The 27,217-nt window shown below is 45.6% G+C and overlaps 1 protein-coding gene across 1 annotated transcript in view; it reads right to left on the bottom strand.

The window, feature by feature from the left end:
• Positions 1–27,217, bottom strand: part of LOC145337798 (dynein axonemal heavy chain 6-like) — a 785,492-nt gene that overhangs the window by 46,536 nt on the left and 711,739 nt on the right. Inside the window, exons 72-74 of the mRNA XM_080182651.1 lie at positions 8,356–8,458; positions 7,849–8,076; positions 1,292–1,489 (exon numbers count right to left, since the gene is read on the bottom strand). Of these exons, the coding sequence (XP_080038777.1) occupies positions 1,292–1,489; positions 7,849–8,076; positions 8,356–8,458 (529 nt within the window). The remainder of the gene's footprint in view (positions 1–1,291; positions 1,490–7,848; positions 8,077–8,355; positions 8,459–27,217) is intronic.

Below are 27,217 nucleotides of genomic sequence, written 5' to 3'. Positions count from 1 at the left end.
GACAATACCACTGTACCCTGATAAACAATTAATCTCTCCTTCATCTTTCGAGGAAATACCAAGTCTACTCAATGCAACAAGGACTGGAAGATCTTTGAGAAACACAGAGTGTTTCAAACATCTGACTGCTTTTTGATCACATGACCCAGAGAGCCTGCTCCGGTATGCCGGAGTGATCACATGACCCAGAGAGCCTGCTCCGGTATTCCGGAGTGATCACATGACCCAGAGAGCCTGCTCCGGTATTCCGGAGTGATCACATGACCCAGAGAGCCTGCTCCGGTATTCCGGAGTGATCACATGACCCAGAGAGCCTGCTCCGGTATTCCGGAATGATCACATGACCCAGTGAGCCTGCTCCGATATTCCGCAATGATCACATGACCCAGCGAGCCTGTTCTGGTATTCCGGAGTGATCACATGACCCAGCGAGCCTGCTCCGATATTCCGCAATGATCACATGACCCAGCGAGCCTGTTCTGGTATTCCGGAATGATCACATGACCCAGTGAGCCTGCTCCGGTATTCCGGAATGATCACATGACCCAGTGAGCCTGCTCCGATATTCCGCAATGATCACATGACCCAGCGAGCCTGTTCTGGTATTCCGGAGTGATCACATGACCCAGTGAGCCTGCTCCGATATTCCACAATGATCACATGACCCAGCGAGCCTGTTCTGGTATTCCGCAATGATCACATGACCCAGCGAGCCTGTTCTGATATTCCGCAATGATCACATGACCCAGCGAGCCTGCTCCGGTATTCCGGAATGATCACATGACCCAGTGAGCCTGCTCCGGTATTCCGGATCAATCTTGGGCTTCAGCTACATTTTCCGACCTGCTTCCCAGCTCCCCCAGTTTCTCTGGAGACCAGGGTGAGGATTTTTTAGCCCCATCATGGTGCAGTGTCCCAGACAATCCCAGCAGGATTGGAGAATCCCAGACCAATCGCAGGCTTAAATCTATTCAGTGATGCAGCATCCTGAGCAGCTGAGATGGGGAATTCCAAAGATCCGCAACTCTGAGTGAAGAGATTTCTCCCCATCTCAGGCCTCTTACCCTGAGACTCTGCCCCCGTGTTTTAGATTCCCCACCAGCGGAAACAATCTCTCAGCATCTCCCCCATCAAACCCCTTCAGAATCCTGGAGCTTTCACTCAGATCACCTCCCGTTCTTCTAAAGTGCTATCATCAGGCCTCCATGGAGTAGGGAGGGTGCTGGGTACTGCTGGATGGAGGGGATTGGGACAGGTTAACAGATAGGATTAATCACACAGGCTGACTCACCCCGTCAGCGGAGAAACTGAAGCCTTCCTCCAGAACCTCTGGCCGGTAAAACCAGTTGAGCGTGCTGTTGAGACATCGCCTGTCCCAGCTGTCAGTAACACGGCCCCCGTACACCACCTCTCCTGTCAGGTAGCGTAACGCTGTCCACTGAATTTCCACCTCGTTATGAATGAGCATCTCCAGGTTCTGAATAGCCACCTAGAATCAGAAACAGAGCCAGGAGGTCAGCAGAGGTCACAAAGCTGTCATGACAGCAGAAGCAGCATCTTAATGATGGATCTTCAGAAATATCACTGGCAGGAACAGCAATCTCGCAATCTTCACCAACTTTCAGTCTTCTGGAACGTGCTCCCACTTCACACAACAGGCTCCAGCTGCAGATCAGCCTGTGGGCAAGGAACAGCTGGCTGCCCTCACACCTCAACATTAACCCCTCACCCTGACCCCCACCACCAACCCCAACATTTCCCCTCAGCATCCCAACACCTTTCCCCAGCCCCTCTACACTGTCTCCCATCAAACACTCCCAGGACCCATGCAGCACGGGGTTAGATACAGAGTAAAGCTCCCTCTACACTGAATGTAAGAACATAACATAAGAAATGGGAGCAGGAGTAGGCCATCTAGCCCTTCGAGCCTGCCCCGCCATTCAATAAGATCATGGCTGATCTGAAGTGGATCAGTTCCACTTTCCCACTTTCTCCCCATAACCCTTAATTCCCTTGTCTGCCAAAAACCTATCTACCCGTGACTTAAATATATTCAGCGAGGTAGCCTCCACCACTTCAATGGGCAGAGAATTCCAGAGATTCACCACCCTTTGAGTGAAGAAGTTCCTCCTCAACTCTGCTCTAAACTGCACCCCCCCCCCTTATATTGAGGCTGTGCCCTCTAGTCCTGCTGTCCTTTCTGAGCAGGAAGAATCTCTCTACCTCTACCCTCTCCATCCCTTTCATTATCTTATACATTGCTATAAGATCCCCCCTCATTCTTCTAAACTCCAACGAGTACAGACCCAGTCTATTTAGTCTCTCTTCATAGTCCAACCCCCTCATCTCCGGTATCAGCCTAGTGAACCTCCTCTGCACTCCCTCCAAGGCCAAAATATCCTTGCGCAAGTGCAGCGACCAAAACTGCACACAGTACTCCAGCTGTGGCCTCACCAGTGCCCTGTACAGTTGCAGCAAGACCTCCCTACTTTTATATTCTATCCCCCTCGCTATAAAGGTCAGCATCCCATTCGCCTTCCTGACCACCTGCTGCACCTGCAGACTGGGTTTTTGCGATTCGTGCACAAGGACCCCCAGGTCCCTCTGCACCGTGGCATGCTGCAGCTTTTCGCCCTTTAAATAGTAATCCCTCCTACTATTATTTCTGCCAAAGTGGATAACCTCACACTTGCTAACATTATACTCTATTTGCCAGGTCCTCGCCCACTCACTCAGCCTATCTAGATCCCTCTGCAGACTTTCCAAACCCTCTGCACAATTTGCTTTTCCACTCATCTTCGTGTCATCAGCAAATTTCATCACCCTACACTCAGCCCCCTCCTCCAGATCATCTATATAAATGGTAAATAGCTGAGGCCCCAGCACCGATCCCTGTGGCACTTCACCAGTTACCAACTGCCAATCAGAATAGTACCCATTGATACCAACTCTCTGCCTCCTATTTGACAGCCAATCCTCTATCCACGCTAACACCTTACCCCCAACTCCATGCCCCCTAACCTTCTGAAGCAACCTTTTGTGCGGCACCTTATCGAACGTCTTTTGAAAACCGAAAAACACATCTACCGGTTCCCCTCTGTCTACCGCACTAGTCACATCCTCATAGAATTCCAATAAATTCATCAAAAACGACTTCCCCTTAACGAATCCGTGCTGCGTCTGCTCTATCAAACAATTCTTCTCTATGTGCCTCACTATTTCTTCTTCGATGACGGATTCAAGCATTTTTCCAACAACGGATGTTAAACTAACTGGCCTATAATTCCCTGCCTTTTGCCTGCTACCTTTTTTAAACAGCGGTGTAACATTAGCCATTTTCCAATCTTCCGGCACTTCCCCGGAATCCAGCGAAGTTTGGTAAATAATCACTAAAGGCATCCACTATCACCTCTGCCATTTCCTTCAAAACCCTGGGGTGCATTCCATCCGGTCCTGGGGACTTGTCCACCATCAGTCCCACTAGTCGATTAAGCACTACCTCTCTAGTGACAGTAATCGCAATCAGGCCCTCAACTCCTACCATCCTTCTATCTTTAATATCCGGCAAACTATTTGCGTCCTCCTCCGTGAAGACCGAGGCAAAAAACTTATTAAAGGCCTCAGCCATTTCCTCATTTCCCACCACTAAATCCCCCCTCTCATCCTCTAAGGGTCCAACATTCACTCTAGCCAGCCTCCTCCTCTTTATATATTTGTAAAAACTCTTACTGTCCTTTTTTATATTTAGTGCTGGTTTAGCTTCATCGTCTATCCTTCCTTTCTTTATCAACTTCTTAGTCATTCTTTGTTGATTTTTAAACCTCTCCCAATCTTCCACTTGCCCACTACTTTTAGCCACTCTAAACTCATCAGCTTTTAATTTAATACTCTCCTTTATTTCCTTCGATAACCACAGCTTGTTATCCCTTCTCCTACATTCCTTCTTGACCATTGGAATATATTTCTGCTGAGTACCGAAAAAGATCTCCTTAAAAATCCCCCATTGTTCCTCAGCAGTCCTACCGACCAATCTGCGCCCCCAATCTACATTTGCCAATTCCTCTCTCATCCTATCGTACTCCCCTCTGTTCAAACAGAGGACACAGGTTCGGGACCCTACTTTCTCATCCTCCAACTGCATCAAAAATTCAACCATACAATGATCACTTGTCCCAAGAGGATCCCTCACAACAAGATCCCTAATTCTACCTGCCTCGTTACATAACACCAGATCTAAGATAGCTCGCTCCCTCGTCGGCTCCAACACACACTGTTCAAGGAAACTATCGCGGCAGCATTCCAAGAACTCTTCCTCAAGCCCACCGCGTCCGACATGGGTCAACCAATCAATATGTAGATTGAAATCCCCCATAATTATCGCTGTTCCATTTCTGCACGCATCATTTATTTGCTTGTTTACAGCCCGTCCCACCTCCAAGTTATTATTTGGGGTACTATAGACCACACCCACCAGTGTCTTCCTCCCCTTGCTGTTCCTTATCTCCACCCACAACAATTCCACGTTCTGCTCTTTGGAGCCTATATCTTCCCTTACTACTGCCCTGATATTATCCTTAATCAGTGCAGCTACTACCCCCCACCACCCCCCTCCCCCCCCACCCCGCCTTTTCCTCCCTTCTATCCTTCCTGAACACTTGATACCCCTGGACATTCAGCTCCCAGTGACTGTCCCCACTGACCCCATCAAACACTCCCAGGACAGGTACAGCACAGGGTTACATACAGAGTAAAGCTCCCTCGACACTGTCCCCGCATCAAACACTCCCAGGACAGGTACAGCACGGGGTTAGATACAGAGCAAAGCTCCCTCTACACTATCCCCCATCAAACACTCCCAGGACAGGTACAGCACGGGGTTAGATACAGAGTAAAGCTCCCTCGACACTGTCCCCATCAAACACTCCCAGGACAGGTACAGCACGGGGTTAGATACAGAGCAAAGCTCCCTCTACACTGTCTCCATCAAACACTATGTGGGTATGCTGGCGTTGGACTGGCGTAAACACAGTAAAAAGTCTGACAACACCAGGTTTTAGTCCAACCGATCTATTTGATAATAGACTCACAAGCTTTCGGGGTTAGCCCCTTCGTCAGGTGAATGGAGAGTTCTGGCCTCAGACAGAGCATATAAAGCACAGACAGTTTAGAGATTACTGATTAGAATGCGAATCCTTACACCTAACCTGCTGTTCAAGACCTGAAGTGGCCGACAATGTGAGTGGAAGGAGCACTGATCACAGGTTACAGAGATGTGTATTGTCTCCAGACAGTACAGTAAGTGAGGTTTTGCAAACCCAGGCAAGTCACGGGGGTTACAGATAGTGCGACATGAACCCAAGATCCCTGTTGAGACCGTCCTCATGTGTGCGGAACTTGGCTATCAGTCTCTGTTCAGCGACTCTGCGCTGTTGTGTGTCGTGAAGGCCGCCTTGGAGAATGCTTACCCGAAGGTCAGAGGCTGAATGCCCGTGACCACTGAAGTGTTCGCCAACAGGAAGGGAACAGTCTTGCCTGGTGATTGTTGAGCGATGTTCATTCATCCGTTGTCGTAGCGTCTGCATGGTCTCCCCAATGTACCATGCTTCGGGACATCCTTTCTTGCAACGTGTCAGGTAGACAATGTTGGCCGAGTTGCAAGAGTATTTACCATGTACCTGGTGGATGGTATTCTCACGTGTGATGATGGTATCCATGTCGATGATCCGGCTTCATGACGAACATCTCGCCAGGGCTATCCCCACACCCCCACTTCTTGCCTTCAGACAACCACACAACCTCAAACAGACCATTGTTCGCAGCAAACTACCCAGCCTTCAGGAGAACAGTGACCACAACACCACACAACCCTGCCACAGCAACCTCTGCAAGACATGCCGGATCATCGACATGGATACCATCACCACACGTGAGAATACCATCCACCAGGTACACGGTAAATACTCTTGCAACTCGGCCAACATTGTCTACCTGACACGTTGCAAGAAAGGATGTCCCGAAGCATGGTACATTGGGGAGACCATGCAGACGCTACGACAACGGATGAATGAACATCGCTCAACAATCACCAGGCAAGACTGTTCCCTTCCTGCTGGCGAACACTTCAGTGGTCACGGGCATTCAGCCTCTGACCTTCGGGTAAGCATTCTCCAAGGCGGCCTTCACGACACACGACAGCGCAGAGTCGCTGAGCAGAGACTGATAGCCAAGTTCCGCACACATGAGGACGGTCTCAACAGGGATCTTGGGTTCATGTCGCACTATCTGTAACCCCCGTGACTTGCCTGGGTTTGCAAAACCTCACTTACTGTACTGTCTGGAGACAATACACATCTCTGTAACCTGTGATCAGTGCTCCTTCCACTCACATTGTCGGCCACTTCAGGTCTTGAACAGCAGGTTAGGTGTAAGGATTCGCATTCTAATCAGTAATCTCTAAACTGTCTGTGCTTTATATGCTCTGTCTGAGGCCAGAACTCTCCATTCACCTGACGAAGGGGCTAACCCCGAAAGCTTGTGAGTCTATTATCAAATAAATCGGTTGGGCTAAAACCTGGTGTTGTCAGACTTTTTACTGTGTTCCCATCAAACATTCCCAGGGCAGGTACAGCACGGGGTTAGATACAGAGTAAAGCTCCCTCTACACTGTCCCCATCAAACACTCCCAGGACAGGTACAGCACAGGGTTGGATACAGAGTAAAGCTCTCTCTACACTGTCCCCATCAAACACGCCCAGGGCAGGTACAGCACGGGGTTAGATACAGAGTAAAGCTCCCTCTACACTGTCCCCCCATCAAACACTCCCAGGACAGGTACAGCACGGGGTTAGATACAGAGTGAAGCTCCCTCTACACTGTCCCCCATCAAACACTCCCAGTAAAGCTCCCTTTACTCTGATCCTTCACAGATTGTGTCTGTATGTGTGTGTGAGTGTGTGTGTGTGTTTGTGTCTTAGATTTGATTTATTATTGTCACATGTATTGGTGTACAGTGAAAAGTCTTGTCTTTTGCACTCTATACAGACAAAGCATACCATTCATAGAGTCGGTTGGCACGTGGCCTCAGACTTTTGTATCAGGTTTGTTATTCTTGTTGTTATAACTTTATTAAGAATGGCTTCTCACATTTTCCCAATGACTGATGTTTATCTCACTGCCCTGGAATTTCCCCCTTTTTATCTTCCTCTCTTTTTGAACAATGGAATTACTTTTGCTATCTTCCAATCTAATGGCATCTTCCCCGAATCTGGGGAGTTTCTCAAAATTAAAACCAATGCATCAACTGTCTCTCTAAACACTTCTTTTAAAACCCTGGGATGAAATCCACCAAGATCACAGGATCAACAATTTGCTCAATCCCATTTCCCCGGTGATTGTAATTTTCCTGAGTCCCTCCCTTCCTTCCACTTCCTGATTTTTAGATGTTTCTGGGATGGTACTTCTGTCCTATAATGAAGACCGATGGAAAATACCAGTTCAATTCATCTGCCATCTCCTTGTTATCCATTATCAATTCTCCACATTCACTTTCTACAGGAACAACACTCATACTGTCAAATGATTTCTTATTTAAATATTTAGGGAAATTCTTAGGGCGGCATGATGGCACAGTGGTTAGCACTGCTGCTCTCAGTTCCAGGAACTCAGGTTCGATTCCTGGCTTGGGTCACTGTCAGTGCAGAGTCTGCACATTCTCCCCACTTCTGCGTGGGTTTCTTCCAGGTGCTCCAGTTTCCTCCCAGAGTCCAAAAGATGTACTGGTTAGATGCTAAAACTCCCTCAGGGTACCCAAACAGGACACCCTGTTCTTACTCACTAGAATGTACGTACCTCCAGATCAGAAGAGGCGAACTGGTACGGGGTGTTCCAGCCCAAAGCGCCGTACTTGTTCCTTTCCTGGATAACGGCGTTGAAGTAACACAGACTAAAGAGCAACCTCCTCCAACTCAGCCCAGTGTTCTCCTTCATAAAGATTCCTTCCGTCACTTCACCAGAGCCACCGCTTCCAAAGCTGCTTAGCAGTTTATTCTTCAGCCCCTGCGGTGGCTCCACAGCAACCTTTCAGAGAGATAAATGAACATTTTTTCACATTGATCCCCAACCCACCCACACCCCCAGGTCTCGGTTTCATCTTGCATTCACAGCTCACCCTTGGCAGGACATTGGATTGGGTGAAGAATCACAGATGGATTCTTTCTCTACTGAGTTTGCACACGCACTTCCAAGGAGCAATCCCAGGAGCAGTCCAAGAAACAGTCCGAGGAGAAATCCAAGGAACAGTCCAAGGACGTTGACATTAATGTTGTGTTTACCATGGGCTGTAACCTGTCACCTTACCTTCACCCCTTGGTGGAGAATGGAGATGGGAAATGTATGGTCAGATTTGGAGCTCAGCAGCAGCCTGAAGTTAGGATCGATGCTCATTTCTGGTTTTCTGAATCTGGAAAGGGTGACAGAAATGCAATGTTTTAAAAGTTTAAGTTTTAAGTTTATTTATTAGTGCCAGAAGTAGGCTTACATTTACACTGCAATGAAGTTACTGTGAAAATCTCCTAGTCGCCACACTCTGGCACCTGTTCAGATACACTGAGGGAGAATTTAGCATGGCCAATGCACCTAACCAGCACGTCTTTCAGACTGTGGGAGGAAACCGGAGCAGCCGGAGGAAATCCACACAGTCATGGAAAGAATGTGGAAACTCCACACAGACCTAAGCCGGGAATCAAACTCAGGTCCCTGGCACTGTGAGGCAGCAGTGTTAACCATTGTGCCACAGTGCCGCCTTGTTGTTTCAGGGTATGGCGCACACAGAGTTAACACAATACCACTGACACAGTCGTATAACAAGGCACAGAACCAATCACAGGGTAAATGTAATATTGAGCAGAGATGGGAAGACACCTAAACATGGGCATAACTCCTAGCCTGTACCCTTTCCTGTACATGTGTAATTAGAAGCTACTTGTTTGCATCACCTTCCAGTTAATCTCCAGAAGACTACAAAGACTTAATTAAGAAATACTGTTCTGTGGCCTTCAGTTAAAATTCTGAAACAAGTCTGGGATGCTGGAAGACAAAGAAAAAACTTCAGAAGCTCCCAACAGAAACTGAAGGCACAGAGAAAATCCACCAGCAAATGCTCCAGAGACTTGAAAGCTGAAAGCAGAGATTCTTACAGCAGCAGAAAAAGAATCAATTAAATCTCCCTTGGTTGTTTAAGAAGGGTGCCAGGCAAAAGGCGGGGAATTACAGGCCGGTTAGTTTAACGTCTGTGGTAGGTAAAATGTTAGAATCCGTCATTAAGGAGGAAATTGCGAGGCATCTTGAAGGGAATTGCTTGATAGGGCAGACGCAACACGGTTTCATTAAAGGGAAGTCGTGTCTGACAAATTTACTGGAGTTCTATGAGGATGTGTCTAGGGCGGTGGATAGAGGAGAGCCGGTGGATGTGGTCTTTCTGGATTTTCAGAAGGCGTTTGATAAGGTACCTCACAAGAGGTTACTGCAGAAGGTCAGAGGACATGGAGTTGGGGGTAGGGTGTTAGCGTGGATAGAGGATTGGTTGTCAAATAGGAGGCAGAGAGTGGGGGTCAATGGGTGCTATTCGGATTGGCGGTTGGTGACTAGTGGGGTGCCCCAGGGGTCGGTGCTGGGGCCTCAGCTATTTACCATTTATATAGATGATCTGGAGGAGGGAACCGAGTGTAGGGTGTCGAAATTTGCTGATGACACCAAGACTGGGGGAAAGGCAAATTGTGCGGAGGGTGTGGAGAGTCTGCAGAAGGATCTAGATAGGCTGGGCGAATGGGCCAGGAAATGGCAAATGGAATTTAATGTTGGCAAGTGTGAGGTGGTCCACTTTGGTAGGAAGAATGGTAGGAAGGACTATTACTTACGTGGCGAAAAACTGCAGCAGGCGACGGTGCAGAGGGACCTCGGGGTCCTTGTGCATGAGTCGCGGAGGCCCAGCCTGCAGGTGCAGCGGGTGGTCAGGAAGGCGAATGGGATGCTGGCCTTCATAGCGAGGGGGATTGAATATAAAAGTAGGGAGGTCTTGCTGCAGCTGTATAGGGCATTGGTGAGGCCGCAGCTGGAGTACTGTGTGCAGTTTTGGGCGCCGCACCTGCGCAAGGATATTTTGGCCTTGGAGGGAGTGCAGAGGAGGTTTACTAGGCTGATACCGGAGTTGAGGGGGTTGAGCTATGAGGAGAGGCTGAATAAACTAGGCTTGTACTCATTAGAGTTTAGAAGAATGAGGGGAGATCTCATTGAGACGTATAAGATGATGAATGGGATGGATAGGATAGAGGTGGAAAGACTCTTCCCGCTCAAAAAAGACAGTAGGACTAGGGGGCACAGCCTCAAGATAAAGGGGGGGCGGTTCAGAACGGAGTTGAGGAGGAACTTCTTCACTCAAAGGGTGGTGAATCTCTGGAATTCTCTGCCCGTTGAAGTGGTGGAGGCTGCCTCGCTAAATATTTTTAAGAAGCGGGTTGATGGGTTTTTGATAAGAGAGGGGATTAAGGGTTATGGGGAGAGGGCGGGAAAGTGGAACTGAGCCACGACAGATCAGCCATGATCTTATTGAATGGCGGGGCAGGCTCGAAGGGCCAGATGGCCTACTCCTGCTCCTATTTCTTATGTTCTTATGTAAGGCAGACACCACAGAGTCTGCAAGGATGAGCTAAATCTTGTAAAGTTCCAGGCTACAGCTAGTCCTGATAACCCTTTCCCTAATTCAGTGTCAGAGGCACTGTTGAAGGAATGTATATCCCTAAACTCAATTCCCCACTCGGAGCCCCAACATGTGGCCTCAGAATTCATAAGTTAAGAAAAAAGAATTAATTATTTAAATCTCTTGGGAATGTCACAACTGTCCAACTTGAAAAGCAGCAAGCAGAATGTGGTAACTTGGCCATAAAAAAATCGTGCTGTGATAGTCAATCTTCCTCACTTATGAAAGTAGTGAAATACATTACAGCATAGACTCCGAACTGGAGGTAGCTACATGCACAGGTCCCTCGTGGTGAGACTAAACCTGTGATGCCCAAGATACCTGTAACATCACTCACACATACTCATACCTGCTAAAGACATCAGTATATACATTAATATAGGAAGATGCTTACCGTAACATTCGATAACAATTCTACACCATCAATTTTGATCTCACTGAACAGGAAAAACATAATAAAACTCATGTCTCAACTATACACCAGTCTTTCAGGAGTTTTGCAACTACACTGTGACCTGCACAGTACCACTGATGAGTCTGTGGACACTTGCTGGCTTGTTTCACTAAAGCTGGACTTGGCTAGAGGAATAGGTTGGAGATTTGTAAATGAATGTCCTTCATCCTCTCCTGGAATACAGTCCACTGGAAACCTTGTACAATAGTAACCACTTCCTGTCAATTGTCCACAGCAACATTTCCTTCTGCCCAGTTACCTGGAACTTTTGCTGAATCTGAGTCATAGGAACATAAGAACTAGGAGCAGGAGTAGGCCATCTGGCCCCTTGAGCCTGCTCCACCATTCAATAAGATCATGGCTGATCTTCTTGTGGACTCAGCTCCACTTACCCGCCCGCTCACCATAACCCTTAATTCCTTTACTGTTCAAAAATTTGTCTATCTTTGCCTTAAAAACATTCAATGAGGTAGCCTCAACTGCTTCACTGAGCAGGGAATTCCACACATTCACAACCCTTTGTGTGAAGAAGTTGCTCCTCAACTCAGTCCTAAATCTGCTCCCCTTATTTTGAGGTGATGGCCCCTAGTTCTAGTTTCACCCACCAGCGGAAATACGGACGGGATCTTAGGAGTCTCGGGTGGGCAAAGCAGTAAAATTCTGGTAATAAAGTCTAAAACTGTCGGTGACTGAGTAGTGGTGGGTATAACAGATGATATGTTGTCTGACCTCATTAAGTAAAAGTGATCTAACCCTAGACAAGGCAATCCAAGGAGATAGACTGTCTGGACTCTGTGAACAACACAGGACAATCCTGAGGGGAAAGAATAAAACATACCAGACACTCAATAGGTGGTTAAAAGCAAGTTACTGAGGATGCTGGAATCTGAAACCAAAAGAGAAAAAAAACGCTGGAAAATCTTAGCAGGTCTGGCACAAACTGTAATCTAGATGATCCTTTGTCAAAGCAGCTTTGACAAAGGATCATCTGGACCCGAAATGTCAGCTCTGTTTTCTCCTTACAGCTACTGCCAGACCTGCTGGGATTTTCCAGCATTTTCTCTTTTGGCTCAATTGGTGTAGACAGTGAGGAAGGTTATCAAAAATTGCAGCAAGATCTTGATCAGCTAGGGAGGTGGACTGCGAAATGGCAAATGGAGTTCAATACAGAAAAGTGTGAGGTGTTGCATTTTGGAAAATCAAATCAAGGTAGGATTTTCACAGTGAATGGTAGGACCTTAGGGAATATCATGGAACAAGGGACCTTGGAGTTTGGTTTTCTAAGGGTGGAGTGGGAGGTAGATAGGGCAGTGAAGAAGGCTTTCGGCATGCTGGCCTTCATCAGTCAGGGCATTGAGTATAGAAGTTGGGCAGTTGCGTTGCAGTTGTACAGGACATTGGTATAGGGAGAGATTAGATATGCAAGGACTTTATTCTTTGAAGGAGACTGAGGGATGATCTTATCGAGGTGTATAAGATCATGAGAGGCATGGTTAGGAAAATGCAGTCTTTTTCCCTGGGTTGGAGAATCAAGAATTGGGGGCATTGAATATAAAAATTGGCAGGTCATGCTGCAGCTGTACAGAACCTCAGTTGGGCTCATTTACAATATTGCATACAATTCTGGTCACCACACTACCAGAAAGATGTCGATGTTTTGGAGCAGGTACAGAAGAGGTTTACCAGGATGTTGCCTGATCTGGAGGGTATTAGCTATGAGGAGAGGTTGGATAAACTCGGTTTGTTCTCATTGGAACGACGGAGGTTGAGGGGTAACCTGATAGAGGACTACAAGATTATGAGAGGCATGGACAGAATAGATAGTCAGGAGCTCTTTCCTAGGGTAGAAAAGCCAAGGATAGGGGACACAGGTTTAAGATGCATGGGGAGAAGTTTAGAGGAGATGTGTGAGACAAGTTTTCTACACAGAGGGTGGTGAATGTCTGGAACACACTGCCCAGCGAAGTGGTGGGAGCAGGTACGATAGCGGCATTTAAGGGGCAACTAGATGGATACATGAATAGGATGGGAATGGAAAGATAGGGACTCCGTAAGTGCAAACAGTTTTAGTTTAGGCAGGCATTATGATCGGCACAGGCTTGGAGGGCCGAAGGGCCTGTTCCTGTGCTGTACTGTTCTTTGCTCTTCGTAACTAGGTTTAAGCTAAGAGGAGAAAGAATTAATGGAAACCTGAGGAGCAACGTTTTTACGCAGAGGGTGGTATGTAGGTGGAATGAGCTGCCGGAAGAAGTGGTTGAGGCAACATTTAAAAGTCAAGAAGGGGGTATACTCTCAGGGGGATACCCTCTCAGAGGGGTATACTCCCAGGTGTAGTTCGATAAGGGGGTGTGCTCTCAGGCATAGTTCCATAAGGGGGTACACTCTCAGGTCTCGTTTGATGAGGGGGTACACTCTCAGGTATTGTTCGATAAGGGGGTACACTCTCAGGTATAGATTGATATGGGGGTACACTCTCAGGTATAGTTTGATAAGGGGGTATACTCTCAGGTATAGTTCGATAAGGGGGTATACTCTCAGGTATTGTTCGATACGGGGGTATACTCTCAGGTATAGTTCGATAAGGGGGTACACTCTCAGGTGTTGTTCGATAAGGGGGTACACTCTCAGGTGTAGTTCGATAAGGGGGTACACTCTCAGGTCTCGTTTGATGAGGGGGTACACTCTCAGGTGTTGTTCGATAAGGGGGTACACTCTCAGGTGTAGTTCGATAAGGGGGTACACTCTCAGGTATAGTTTGATAAGGGGGTATACTCTCAGGTGTTGTACGATAAGGGGGTACACTCTCAGGTATAGTTTGATAAGGGGGTATACTCTCAGGTATAGTTCGATAAGGGGGTTTACTCTCAGGTATAGTTCGATAAGGGGGCATACTCTCAGGTATAGTTCGATAAGGGGGTACACTCTCAGGTATAGTTCAATAAGGGGGTATACTCTCAGGTATTGTTCGATACGGGGGTATACTCTCAGGTATAGTTCGATAAGGGGGTATACTCTCAGGTGTTGTTCGATAAGGGGGTACACTCTCAGGTGTAGTTCGATAAGGGGGTATACTCTCAGGTATTGTTCGATAAGGGGGTATACTCTCAGGTATTGTTCGAAAAGGGGGTATACCCTCAGGTGTAGTTCGATAAGGGGGTATACTCTCAGGTATAGTTCGATAAGGGGGTACATTCTCAGGTGTAGTTCGATAAGGGGGTATACTCTCAGGTATAGTTCGATAAGGGGGTACACTCTCGGGTGTAGTTCGTTAAGGGGGCACACTCTCAGGTATAGTTCGATAAGGGGGTATACTCTCGGGTGTAGTTCGATAAGGCGGTATACTCTCAGGTATAGTTCGATAAGGGGGTATAATCTCGGGTATAGTTCGATAAGGGGGTATACTCTCAGGTATAGTTTGAGAAGGGGGTATAATCTCAGGTATAGTTCGATAAGGGGGTACACTCTCAGGTATAGTTCGATAAGGGGGTACACTCTCGGGTGTAGTTCGATAAGGGGGTATACTCTCAGGTATTGTTCGATAAGGGGGTATAATCTCGGGTGTAGTTTGATAAGGGGGTACACTCTCAGTTATTGTTCGATAAGGGGGTACACTCTCAGGTGTAGTTCGATAAGGGGGTACACTCTCAGGTATTGTTCGATAAGGGGGTATAATCTCAGGTATTGTTCGATAAGGGGGTATACTCTCAGGTATAGTTTGAGAAGGGGGTATAATCTCAGGTATAGTTCGATAAGGGGGTACACTCTCAGGTATAGTTCGATAAGGGGGTACACTCTCGGGTGTAGTTCGATAAGGGGGTATACTCTCAGGTATTGTTCGATAAGGGGGTATAATCTCGGGTGTAGTTTGATAAGGGGGTACACTCTCAGTTATTGTTCGATAAGGGGGTACACTCTCAGGTGTAGTTCGATAAGGGGGTACACTCTCAGGTATAGTTCGATAAGGGGGTATAATCTCAGGTATTGTTCGATAAGGGGGTATACTCTCAGGTACTGTTCGATAAGGGGGTATACTCTCAGGTATTGTTCGATAAGGGGGTATAATCTCAGGTATAGTTCGATAAGGAGGTATAATCTCAGGTATTGTTCGATAAGGGAGTATAATCTCAGGTATTGTTTGATAAGGGGGTATAATCTCAGGTATAGTTCGATAAGGGGGTATACTCTCAGGTACTGTTCGATAGGGGGTATACTCTCAGGTATTGTTCGATAAGGGGGTATAATCTCAGGTATTGTTCGATAAGGAGGTATAATCTCAGGTATTGTTCGATAAGGGGGTATAATCTCAGGTATAGTTCGATAAGGGGGTATACTCTCAGGTATTGTTCGATAGGGGGTATACTCTCAGGTATAGTTCGATAAGGGGGTATACTCTCAGGTATTGTTCGATGAGTGGGTTTACTCTCAGGTATAGTTCGATAAGGGGGTATAATCTCAGGTATAGTTCGATAAGGGGGTATACTCTCAGGTATTGTTCGATAAGGGGGTATAATCTCAGGTATTGTTCGATAAGGGGGTATACTCTCAGGTATTGTTCGATAAGGGGGTATAATCTCAGGTATAGTTCGATAAGGGGGTATACTCTCAGGTATAGTTCGATAAGGGGGTATACTCTCAGGTATAGTTCGATAAGGGGGTATACTCTCAGGTATAGTTCGATAAGGGGGTATACTCTCAGGTATAGTTCGATAAGGGGGTATACTCCCAAGTATAGTTCGATAAGGGAGTATACTCTCAGGTATTGTTCGATAAGGGGGTATAATCTCAGGTATAGTTCGATAAGGGGGTATACTCTCAGGTATTGTTCGATAAGGGGGTATAATCTCAGGTATTGTTCGATAAGGGGGTATAGTCTCAGGTATTGCTCGATAAGGGGGTATAATCTCAGGTATTGTTCGATAAGGGGGTATACTCTCAGGTATTGTTCGATAAGGGGGTATACTCTCAGGTATAGTTCGATAAGGGGGTATAATCTCAGGTATAGTTCGATAAGGGGGTATACTCTCAGGTATTGTTCGATAAGGGGGTATAATCTCAGGTATTGTTCGATAAGGGGGTATACTCTCAGGTATTGTTCGATAAGGGGGTATAATCTCAGGTATAGTTCGATAAGGGGGTATACTCTCAGGTATTGTTCGATAAGGGGGTATAATCTCAGGTATTGTTCGATAAGGGGGTATAATCTCAGGTATAGTTCGATAAGGGGGTATACTCTCAGGTATTGTTCGATAAGGGGGTATAATCTCAGGTATTGTTCGATAAGGGGGTATACTCTCAGGTATAAGAACATAAGAACATAAGAAATAGGAGCAGGAGTAGGCCATCTGGCCCTTCGAGCCTGCCCCGCCATTCAATAAGATCATGGCTGATCTGTCGCAGCTCAGTTCCACTTTCCCGCCCTCTCCCCATAACCCTTAATCCCCTCTCTTATCAAAAACCCATCAACCCGCTTCTTAAAAATATTTAGCGAGGCAGCCTCCACCACTTCAACGGGCAGAGAATTCCAGAGATTCACCACCCTTTGAGTGAAGAAGTTCCTCCTCAACTCCGTTCTGAACCGCCCCCCCTCTATCTTGAGGCTGTGCCCCCTAGTCCTACTGTCTTTTTTGAGCAGGAAGAGTCTTTCCACCTCTATCCTATCCATCCCATTCATCATCTTATACGTCTCAATGAGATCTCCCCTCATTCTTCTAAACTCTAACGAGTACAAGCCTAGTTTATTCAGCCTCTCCTCATAGCTCAACCCCCTCAACTCCGGTATCAGCCTAGTAAACCTCCTCTGCACTCCCTCCAAGGCCAAAATATCCTTGCGCAGGTGCGGCGCCCAAAACTGCACACAGTACTCCAGCTGCGGCCTCACCAATGCCCTATACAGCTGCAGCAAGACCTCCCTACTTTTATATTCAATCCCCCGCGCTATGAAGGCCTTTTATATTCAATCCCCCTCGCTATGAAGGCCTCGCTATACTCTCAGGTATAGTTCGATAAGGGGGTATACTCTCAGGTATTGTTCGATAAGGGGGTATAATCTCAGGTATTGTTCGATAAGGGGGTATAATCTCAGGTATTGTTCGATAAGGGGGTATAATCTCAGGTATAGTTCGATAAGGGGGTATACTCTCAGGTATAGTTCGATAAGGGGGTATACTCTCAGGTATTGTTCGATAAGGGGGTATACTCTCAGGTATAGTTCGATAAGGGGGTATACTCTCAGGTATAGTTCGATAAGGGGGTATAATCTCAGGTATTGTTCGATAAGGGGGTATACTCTCAGGTATTGTTCGATAAGGGGGTATACTCTCAGGTATAGTTCGATAAGGGGGTATAATCTCAGGTATTGTTCGATAAGGGGGTATACTCTCAGGTATTGTTCGATAAGGGGGTATACTCTCAGGTATTGTTCGATAAGGGGGTATACTCTCAGGTATTGTTCGATAAGGGGGTATACTCTCAGGTATTGTTCGATAAGGGGGTATACTCTCAGGTATTGTTCGATAAGGGGGTATACTCTCAGGTATTGTTCGATAAGGGGGTATAATCTCAGGTATTGTTCGATAAGGGGGTATACTCTCAGGTATTGTTCGATAAGGGGGTATAATCTTAGGTATAGTTCGATAAGGGGGTATACTCTCAGGTATTGTTCGATAAGGGGGTATAATCTCAGGTATAGTTCGATAAGGGGGTACACTCTCAGGTATTGTTCGATAAGGGGGTATAATCTCAGGTATAGTTCGATAAGGGGGTATACTCTCAGGTATTGTTCGATAAGGGGGTATACTCTCAGGTATTGTTCGATAAGGGGTTATATCTCAGGTATAGTTCGATAAGGGGGTATAATCTCAGGTATTGTTCGATAAGGGGGTATAATCTCACGTATTGTTCGATAAGGGGGTATACTCTCAGGTATTGTTCGATAAGGGGGTATAATCTCAGGTATTGTTCGATAAGGGGGTATAATCTCAGGTGTAGTTCGATAAGGGGGTACACTCTCAGGTATTGTTTGATAAGGGGGTATACTCTCGGGTGTAGTTCGATAAGGGGGTATACTCTCAGGTATAGTTCGATAAGGAGGTATAATCTCAGGTATTGTTCGATAAGGGGGTATAATCTCAGGTATAGTTCGATAAGGGGGTATACTCTCAGGTATTGTTCGATAAGGGGGTATAATCTCAGGTATAGTTCGATAAGGGGGTATAGTCTCAGGTATTGTTCGATAAGGGGGTATAATCTCGGGTGTAGTTTGATAAGGGGGTACACTCTCAGTTATTGTTCGATAAGGGGGTACACTCTCAGGTGTAGTTCGATAAGGGGGTACACTCTCAGGTATTGTTCGATAAGGGGGTATAATCTCAGGTATTGTTCGATAAGGGGGTATACTCTCAGGTATAGTTTGAGAAGGGGGTATAATCTCAGGTATAGTTCGATAAGGGGGTACACTCTCAGGTATAGTTCGATAAGGGGGTACACTCTCGGGTGTAGTTCGATAAGGGGGTATACTCTCAGGTATTGTTCGATAAGGGGGTATAATCTCGGGTGTAGTTTGATAAGGGGGTACACTCTCAGTTATTGTTCGATAAGGGGGTACACTCTCAGGTGTAGTTCGATAAGGGGGTACACTCTCAGGTATAGTTCGATAAGGGGGTATAATCTCAGGTATTGTTCGATAAGGGGGTATACTCTCAGGTACTGTTCGATAAGGGGGTATACTCTCAGGTATTGTTCGATAAGGGGGTATAATCTCAGGTATAGTTCGATAAGGAGGTATAATCTCAGGTATTGTTCGATAAGGGAGTATAATCTCAGGTATTGTTTGATAAGGGGGTATAATCTCAGGTATAGTTCGATAAGGGGGTATACTCTCAGGTACTGTTCGATAGGGGGTATACTCTCAGGTATTGTTCGATAAGGGGGTATAATCTCAGGTATTGTTCGATAAGGAGGTATAATCTCAGGTATTGTTCGATAAGGGGGTATAATCTCAGGTATAGTTCGATAAGGGGGTATACTCTCAGGTATTGTTCGATAGGGGGTATACTCTCAGGTATAGTTCGATAAGGGGGTATACTCTCAGGTATTGTTCGATGAGTGGGTTTACTCTCAGGTATAGTTCGATAAGGGGGTATAATCTCAGGTATAGTTCGATAAGGGGGTATACTCTCAGGTATTGTTCGATAAGGGGGTATAATCTCAGGTATTGTTCGATAAGGGGGTATACTCTCAGGTATTGTTCGATAAGGGGGTATAATCTCAGGTATAGTTCGATAAGGGGGTATACTCTCAGGTATAGTTCGATAAGGGGGTATACTCTCAGGTATAGTTCGATAAGGGGGTATACTCTCAGGTATAGTTCGATAAGGGGGTATACTCTCAGGTATAGTTCGATAAGGGGGTATACTCCCAAGTATAGTTCGATAAGGGAGTATACTCTCAGGTATTGTTCGATAAGGGGGTATAATCTCAGGTATAGTTCGATAAGGGGGTATACTCTCAGGTATTGTTCGATAAGGGGGTATAATCTCAGGTATTGTTCGATAAGGGGGTATAGTCTCAGGTATTGCTCGATAAGGGGGTATAATCTCAGGTATTGTTCGATAAGGGGGTATACTCTCAGGTATTGTTCGATAAGGGGGTATACTCTCAGGTATAGTTCGATAAGGGGGTATAATCTCAGGTATAGTTCGATAAGGGGGTATACTCTCAGGTATTGTTCGATAAGGGGGTATAATCTCAGGTATTGTTCGATAAGGGGGTATACTCTCAGGTATTGTTCGATAAGGGGGTATAATCTCAGGTATAGTTCGATAAGGGGGTATACTCTCAGGTATTGTTCGATAAGGGGGTATAATCTCAGGTATTGTTCGATAAGGGGGTATAATCTCAGGTATAGTTCGATAAGGGGGTATACTCTCAGGTATTGTTCGATAAGGGGGTATAATCTCAGGTATTGTTCGATAAGGGGGTATACTCTCAGGTATAAGAACATAAGAACATAAGAAATAGGAGCAGGAGTAGGCCATCTGGCCCTTCGAGCCTGCCCCGCCATTCAATAAGATCATGGCTGATCTGTCGCAGCTCAGTTCCACTTTCCCGCCCTCTCCCCATAACCCTTAATCCCCTCTCTTATCAAAAACCCATCAACCCGCTTCTTAAAAATATTTAGCGAGGCAGCCTCCACCACTTCAACGGGCAGAGAATTCCAGAGATTCACCACCCTTTGAGTGAAGAAGTTCCTCCTCAACTCCGTTCTGAACCGCCCCCCCTCTATCTTGAGGCTGTGCCCCCTAGTCCTACTGTCTTTTTTGAGCAGGAAGAGTCTTTCCACCTCTATCCTATCCATCCCATTCATCATCTTATACGTCTCAATGAGATCTCCCCTCATTCTTCTAAACTCTAACGAGTACAAGCCTAGTTTATTCAGCCTCTCCTCATAGCTCAACCCCCTCAACTCCGGTATCAGCCTAGTAAACCTCCTCTGCACTCCCTCCAAGGCCAAAATATCCTTGCGCAGGTGCGGCGCCCAAAACTGCACACAGTACTCCAGCTGCGGCCTCACCAATGCCCTATACAGCTGCAGCAAGACCTCCCTACTTTTATATTCAATCCCCCGCGCTATGAAGGCCTTTTATATTCAATCCCCCTCGCTATGAAGGCCTCGCTATACTCTCAGGTATAGTTCGATAAGGGGGTATACTCTCAGGTATTGTTCGATAAGGGGGTATAATCTCAGGTATTGTTCGATAAGGGGGTATAATCTCAGGTATTGTTCGATAAGGGGGTATAATCTCAGGTATAGTTCGATAAGGGGGTATACTCTCAGGTATAGTTCGATAAGGGGGTATACTCTCAGGTATTGTTCGATAAGGGGGTATACTCTCAGGTATAGTTCAATAAGGGGGTATACTCTCAGGTATAGTTCGATAAGGGGGTATAATCTCAGGTATTGTTCGATAAGGGGGTATACTCTCAGGTATTGTTCGATAAGGGGGTATACTCTCAGGTATAGTTCGATAAGGGGGTATAATCTCAGGTATTGTTCGATAAGGGGGTATACTCTCAGGTATTGTTCGATAAGGGGGTATACTCTCAGGTATAGTTCGATAAGGGGGTATAATCTCAGGTATTGTTCGATAAGGGGGTATAATCTCAGGTATAGTTCGATAAGGGGGTATAATCTCAGGTGTAGTTCGATAAGGGGGTATAATCTCAGGTATTGTTCGATAAGGGGGTATACTCTCAGGTATTGTTCGATAAGGGGGTATACTCTCAGGTATTGTTCGATAAGGGGGTATACTCTCAGGTATTGTTCGATAAGGGGGTATACTCTCAGGTATTGTTCGATAAGGGGGTATACTCTCAGGTATTGTTCGATAAGGGGGTATAATCTCAGGTATTGTTCGATAAGGGGGTATACTCTCAGGTATTGTTCGATAAGGGGGTATAATCTTAGGTATAGTTCGATAAGGGGGTATACTCTCAGGTATTGTTCGATAAGGGGGTATAATCTCAGGTATAGTTCGATAAGGGGGTACACTCTCAGGTATTGTTCGATAAGGGGGTATAATCTCAGGTATAGTTCGATAAGGGGGTATACTCTCAGGTATTGTTCGATAAGGGGGTATACTCTCAGGTATTGTTCGATAAGGGGTTATATCTCAGGTATAGTTCGATAAGGGGGTATAATCTCAGGTATTGTTCGATAAGGGGGTATAATCTCACGTATTGTTCGATAAGGGGGTATACTCTCAGGTATTGTTCGATAAGGGGGTATAATCTCAGGTATTGTTCGATAAGGGGGTATAATCTCAGGTGTAGTTCGATAAGGGGGTACACTCTCAGGTATTGTTTGATAAGGGGGTATACTCTCGGGTGTAGTTCGATAAGGGGGTATACTCTCAGGTATAGTTCGATAAGGAGGTATAATCTCAGGTATTGTTCGATAAGGGGGTATAATCTCAGGTATTGTTCGATAAGGGGGTATAATCTCAGGTGTAGTTCGATAAGGGGGTATAATCTCAGGTATAGATTGATATGGGGGTATACTCTCAGGTATAGTTCGATAAGGGGGTATACTCTCAGGTATAGTTCGATAAGGGAGTATACTCTCAGGTATTGTTCGATAAGGGGGTATAATCTCAGGTATAGTTCGATAAGGGGGTATAATCTCAGGTATTGTTCGATAAGGGGGTACAATCTCAGGTATTGTTCGATAAGGGGGTATAATCTCAGGTATTGTTCGATAAGGAGGTATACTCTCAGGTATTGTTCGATAAGGGGGTATAATCTTAGGTATAGTTTGATAAGGGGGTATACTCTCAGGTATTGTTCGATAAGGGGGTATAATCTCAGGTATTGTTCGATAAGGGGGTATAATCTCAGGTATTGTTCGATAAGGGGGTATACTCTCAGGTATTGTTCGATAAGGGGGTATAATCTCAGGTATTGTTCGATAAGGGGGTATAATCTCAGGTATTGTTCGATAAGGGGGTATACTCTCAGGTATAGTTCGATAAGGGGGTATACTCTCAGGTATTGTTCGATAAGGGGGTATAATCTCAGGTATTGTTCGATAAGGGGGTATAATCTCAGGTATAGTTCGATAAGGGGGTATAATCTCAGGTATTGTTCGATAAGGGGGTATAATCTCAGGTATAGTTCGATAAGGGGGTATAATCTCAGGTATTGTTCGATAAGGGGGTATAATCTCAGGTATTGTTCGATAAGGGGGTATACTCTCAGGTATTGTTCGATAAGGGGGTATACTCTCAGGTATTGTTCGATAAGGGGGTATACTCTCAGGTATTGTTCGATAAGGGGGTATAATCTCAGGTATTGTTCGATAAGGGGGTACACTCTCAGGTATTGTTCGATAAGGGGGTATAATCTCAGGTATAGTTCGATAAGGGGGTATACTCTCAGGTATTGTTCGATAAGGGGGTATACTCTCAGGTATTGTTCGATAAGGGGGTATAATCTCAGGTATTGTTCGATAAGGGGGTACACTCTCAGGTATTGTTCGATAAGGGGGTATACTCTCAGGTATAGTTCGATAAGGGGGTATAATCTCAGGTATAGTTCGATAAGGGGGTATAATCTCAGGTATTGTTCGATACGGGGATATAATCTCAGGTATAGTTCGATAAGGGGGTATACTCTCAGGTATTGTTCGATAAGGGGATATAATCTCAGGTATAGTTCGATAAGGGGGTATAATCTCAGGTATTGTTCGATAAGGGGGTATACTCTCAGGTATAGTTCGATAAGGGGGTATACTCTCAGGTATAGTTCGATAAGGGGGTATAATCTCAGGTATTGTTCGATAAGGGGGTATACTCTCAGGTATTGTTCGATAAGGGGGTATAATCTCAGGTATTGTTCGATAAGGGGGTATAATCTCAGGTGTAGTTCGATAAGGGGGTATACTCTCAGGTATAGTTCGATAAGGGGGTATAATCTCAGGTGTAGTTCGATAAGGGGGTATAATCTCAGGTATAGTTCGATAAGGGGGTATACTCTCAGGTATTGTTCGATAAGGGGGTATACTCAGGTATTGTTCGATAAGGGGGTATACTCTCAGGTATAGTTCGATAAGGGGGTATAATCTCAGGTATTGTTCGATAAGGGGGTATAATCTCAGGTATAGTTCGATAAGGGGGTATAATCTCAGGTATAGTTCGATAAGGGGGTATACTCTCAGGTATAGTTCGATAAGGGGGTATAATCTCAGGTGTAGTTCAATAAGGGGGTATAATCTCAGGTGTAGTTCGATAAGGGGGTATACTCTCAGGTGTAGTTCGATAAGGGGGTATAATCTCAGGTGTAGTTCGATAAGGGGGTATACTCTCAGGTGTAGTTCGATAAGGGGGTATACTCTCAGGTGTAGTTCGATAAGGGGGTATACTCTCAGGTATTGTTCGATAAGGGGGTATAATCTCAGGTATAGTTCGATAAGGGGGTATACTCTCAGGTATAGTTCGATAAGGGGGTATACTCTCAGGTATAGTTCGATAAGGGGGTATACTCTCAGGTATAGTTCGATAAGGGGGTATACTCTCAGGTATAGTTCGATAAGGGGGTATACTCCCAAGTATAGTTCGATAAGGGAGTATACTCTCAGGTATTGTTCGATAAGGGGGTATAATCTCAGGTATAGTTCGATAAGGGGGTATACTCTCAGGTATTGTTCGATAAGGGGGTATAATCTCAGGTATTGTTCGATAAGGGGGTATAGTCTCAGGTATTGCTCGATAAGGGGGTATAATCTCAGGTATTGTTCGATAAGGGGGTATACTCTCAGGTATTGTTCGATAAGGGGGTATACTCTCAGGTATAGTTCGATAAGGGGGTATAATCTCAGGTATAGTTCGATAAGGGGGTATACTCTCAGGTATTGTTCGATAAGGGGGTATAATCTCAGGTATTGTTCGATAAGGGGGTATACTCTCAGGTATTGTTCGATAAGGGGGTATAATCTCAGGTATTGTTCGATAAGGGGGTATACTCTCAGGTATTGTTCGATAAGGGGGTATAATCTCAGGTATTGTTCGATAAGGGGGTATAATCTCAGGTATAGTTCGATAAGGGGGTATACTCTCAGGTATTGTTCGATAAGGGGGTATAATCTCAGGTATTGTTCGATAAGGGGGTATACTCTCAGGTATAAGAACATAAGAACATAAGAAATAGGAGCAGGAGTAGGCCATCTGGCCCTTCGAGCCTGCCCCGCCATTCAATAAGATCATGGCTGATCTGTCGCAGCTCAGTTCCACTTTCCCGCCCTCTCCCCATAACCCTTAATCCCCTCTCTTATCAAAAACCCATCAACCCGCTTCTTAAAAATATTTAGCGAGGCAGCCTCCACCACTTCAACGGGCAGAGAATTCCAGAGATTCACCACCCTTTGAGTGAAGAAGTTCCTCCTCAACTCCGTTCTGAACCGCCCCCCCTCTATCTTGAGGCTGTGCCCCCTAGTCCTACTGTCTTTTTTGAGCAGGAAGAGTCTTTCCACCTCTATCCTATCCATCCCATTCATCATCTTATACGTCTCAATGAGATCTCCCCTCATTCTTCTAAACTCTAACGAGTACAAGCCTAGTTTATTCAGCCTCTCCTCATAGCTCAACCCCCTCAACTCCGGTATCAGCCTAGTAAACCTCCTCTGCACTCCCTCCAAGGCCAAAATATCCTTGCGCAGGTGCGGCGCCCAAAACTGCACACAGTACTCCAGCTGCGGCCTCACCAATGCCCTATACAGCTGCAGCAAGACCTCCCTACTTTTATATTCAATCCCCCGCGCTATGAAGGCCTTTTATATTCAATCCCCCTCGCTATGAAGGCCTCGCTATACTCTCAGGTATAGTTCGATAAGGGGGTATACTCTCAGGTATTGTTCGATAAGGGGGTATAATCTCAGGTATTGTTCGATAAGGGGGTATAATCTCAGGTATTGTTCGATAAGGGGGTATAATCTCAGGTATAGTTCGATAAGGGGGTATACTCTCAGGTATAGTTCGATAAGGGGGTATACTCTCAGGTATTGTTCGATAAGGGGGTATACTCTCAGGTATAGTTCGATAAGGGGGTATACTCTCAGGTATAGTTCGATAAGGGGGTATAATCTCAGGTATTGTTCGATAAGGGGGTATACTCTCAGGTATTGTTCGATAAGGGGGTATACTCTCAGGTATAGTTCGATAAGGGGGTATAATCTCAGGTATTGTTCGATAAGGGGGTATACTCTCAGGTATTGTTCGATAAGGGGGTATACTCTCAGGTATAGTTCGATAAGGGGGTATAATCTCAGGTATTGTTCGATAAGGGGGTATAATCTCAGGTATAGTTCGATAAGGGGGTATAATCTCAGGTGTAGTTCGATAAGGGGGTATAATCTCAGGTATTGTTCGATAAGGGGGTATACTCTCAGGTATTGTTCGATAAGGGGGTATACTCTCAGGTATTGTTCGATAAGGGGGTATACTCTCAGGTATTGTTCGATAAGGGGGTATACTCTCAGGTATTGTTCGATAAGGGGGTATACTCTCAGGTATTGTTCGATAAGGGGGTATAATCTCAGGTATTGTTCGATAAGGGGGTATACTCTCAGGTATTGTTCGATAAGGGGGTATAATCTTAGGTATAGTTCGATAAGGGGGTATACTCTCAGGTATTGTTCGATAAGGGGGTATAATCTCAGGTATAGTTCGATAAGGGGGTACACTCTCAGGTATTGTTCGATAAGGGGGTATAATCTCAGGTATAGTTCGATAAGGGGGTATACTCTCAGGTATTGTTCGATAAGGGGGTATACTCTCAGGTATTGTTCGATAAGGGGTTATATCTCAGGTATAGTTCGATAAGGGGGTATAATCTCAGGTATTGTTCGATAAGGGGGTATAATCTCACGTATTGTTCGATAAGGGGGTATACTCTCAGGTATTGTTCGATAAGGGGGTATAATCTCAGGTATTGTTCGATAAGGGGGTATAATCTCAGGTGTAGTTCGATAAGGGGGTACACTCTCAGGTATTGTTTGATAAGGGGGTATACTCTCGGGTGTAGTTCGATAAGGGGGTATACTCTCAGGTATAGTTCGATAAGGAGGTATAATCTCAGGTATTGTTCGATAAGGGGGTATAATCTCAGGTATTGTTCGATAAGGGGGTATAATCTCAGGTGTAGTTCGATAAGGGGGTATAATCTCAGGTATAGATTGATATGGGGGTATACTCTCAGGTATAGTTCGATAAGGGGGTATACTCTCAGGTATAGTTCGATAAGGGGGTATACTCTCAGGTATTGTTCGATAAGGGGGTATAATCTCAGGTATAGTTCGATAAGGGGGTATAGTCTCAGGTATTGTTCGATAAGGGGGTATACTCTCAGGTATTGCTCGATAAGGGGGTACATTCTCAGGTATTGTTCGATAAGGGGGTACACTCTCAGGTATTGTTCGATAAGGGGGTATACTCTCAGGTATAGTTCGATAAGGGGGTATA

Source organism: Carcharhinus amblyrhynchos, unplaced genomic scaffold, assembly GCF_965287045.1.
Source record: "Carcharhinus amblyrhynchos unplaced genomic scaffold, sCarAmb.v2.hapA scaffold_76, whole genome shotgun sequence".
Classification (NCBI taxonomy): Eukaryota; Metazoa; Chordata; class Chondrichthyes; order Carcharhiniformes; family Carcharhinidae; genus Carcharhinus; species Carcharhinus amblyrhynchos.
This window is presented reverse-complemented; position numbering and strand designations above follow the sequence as displayed.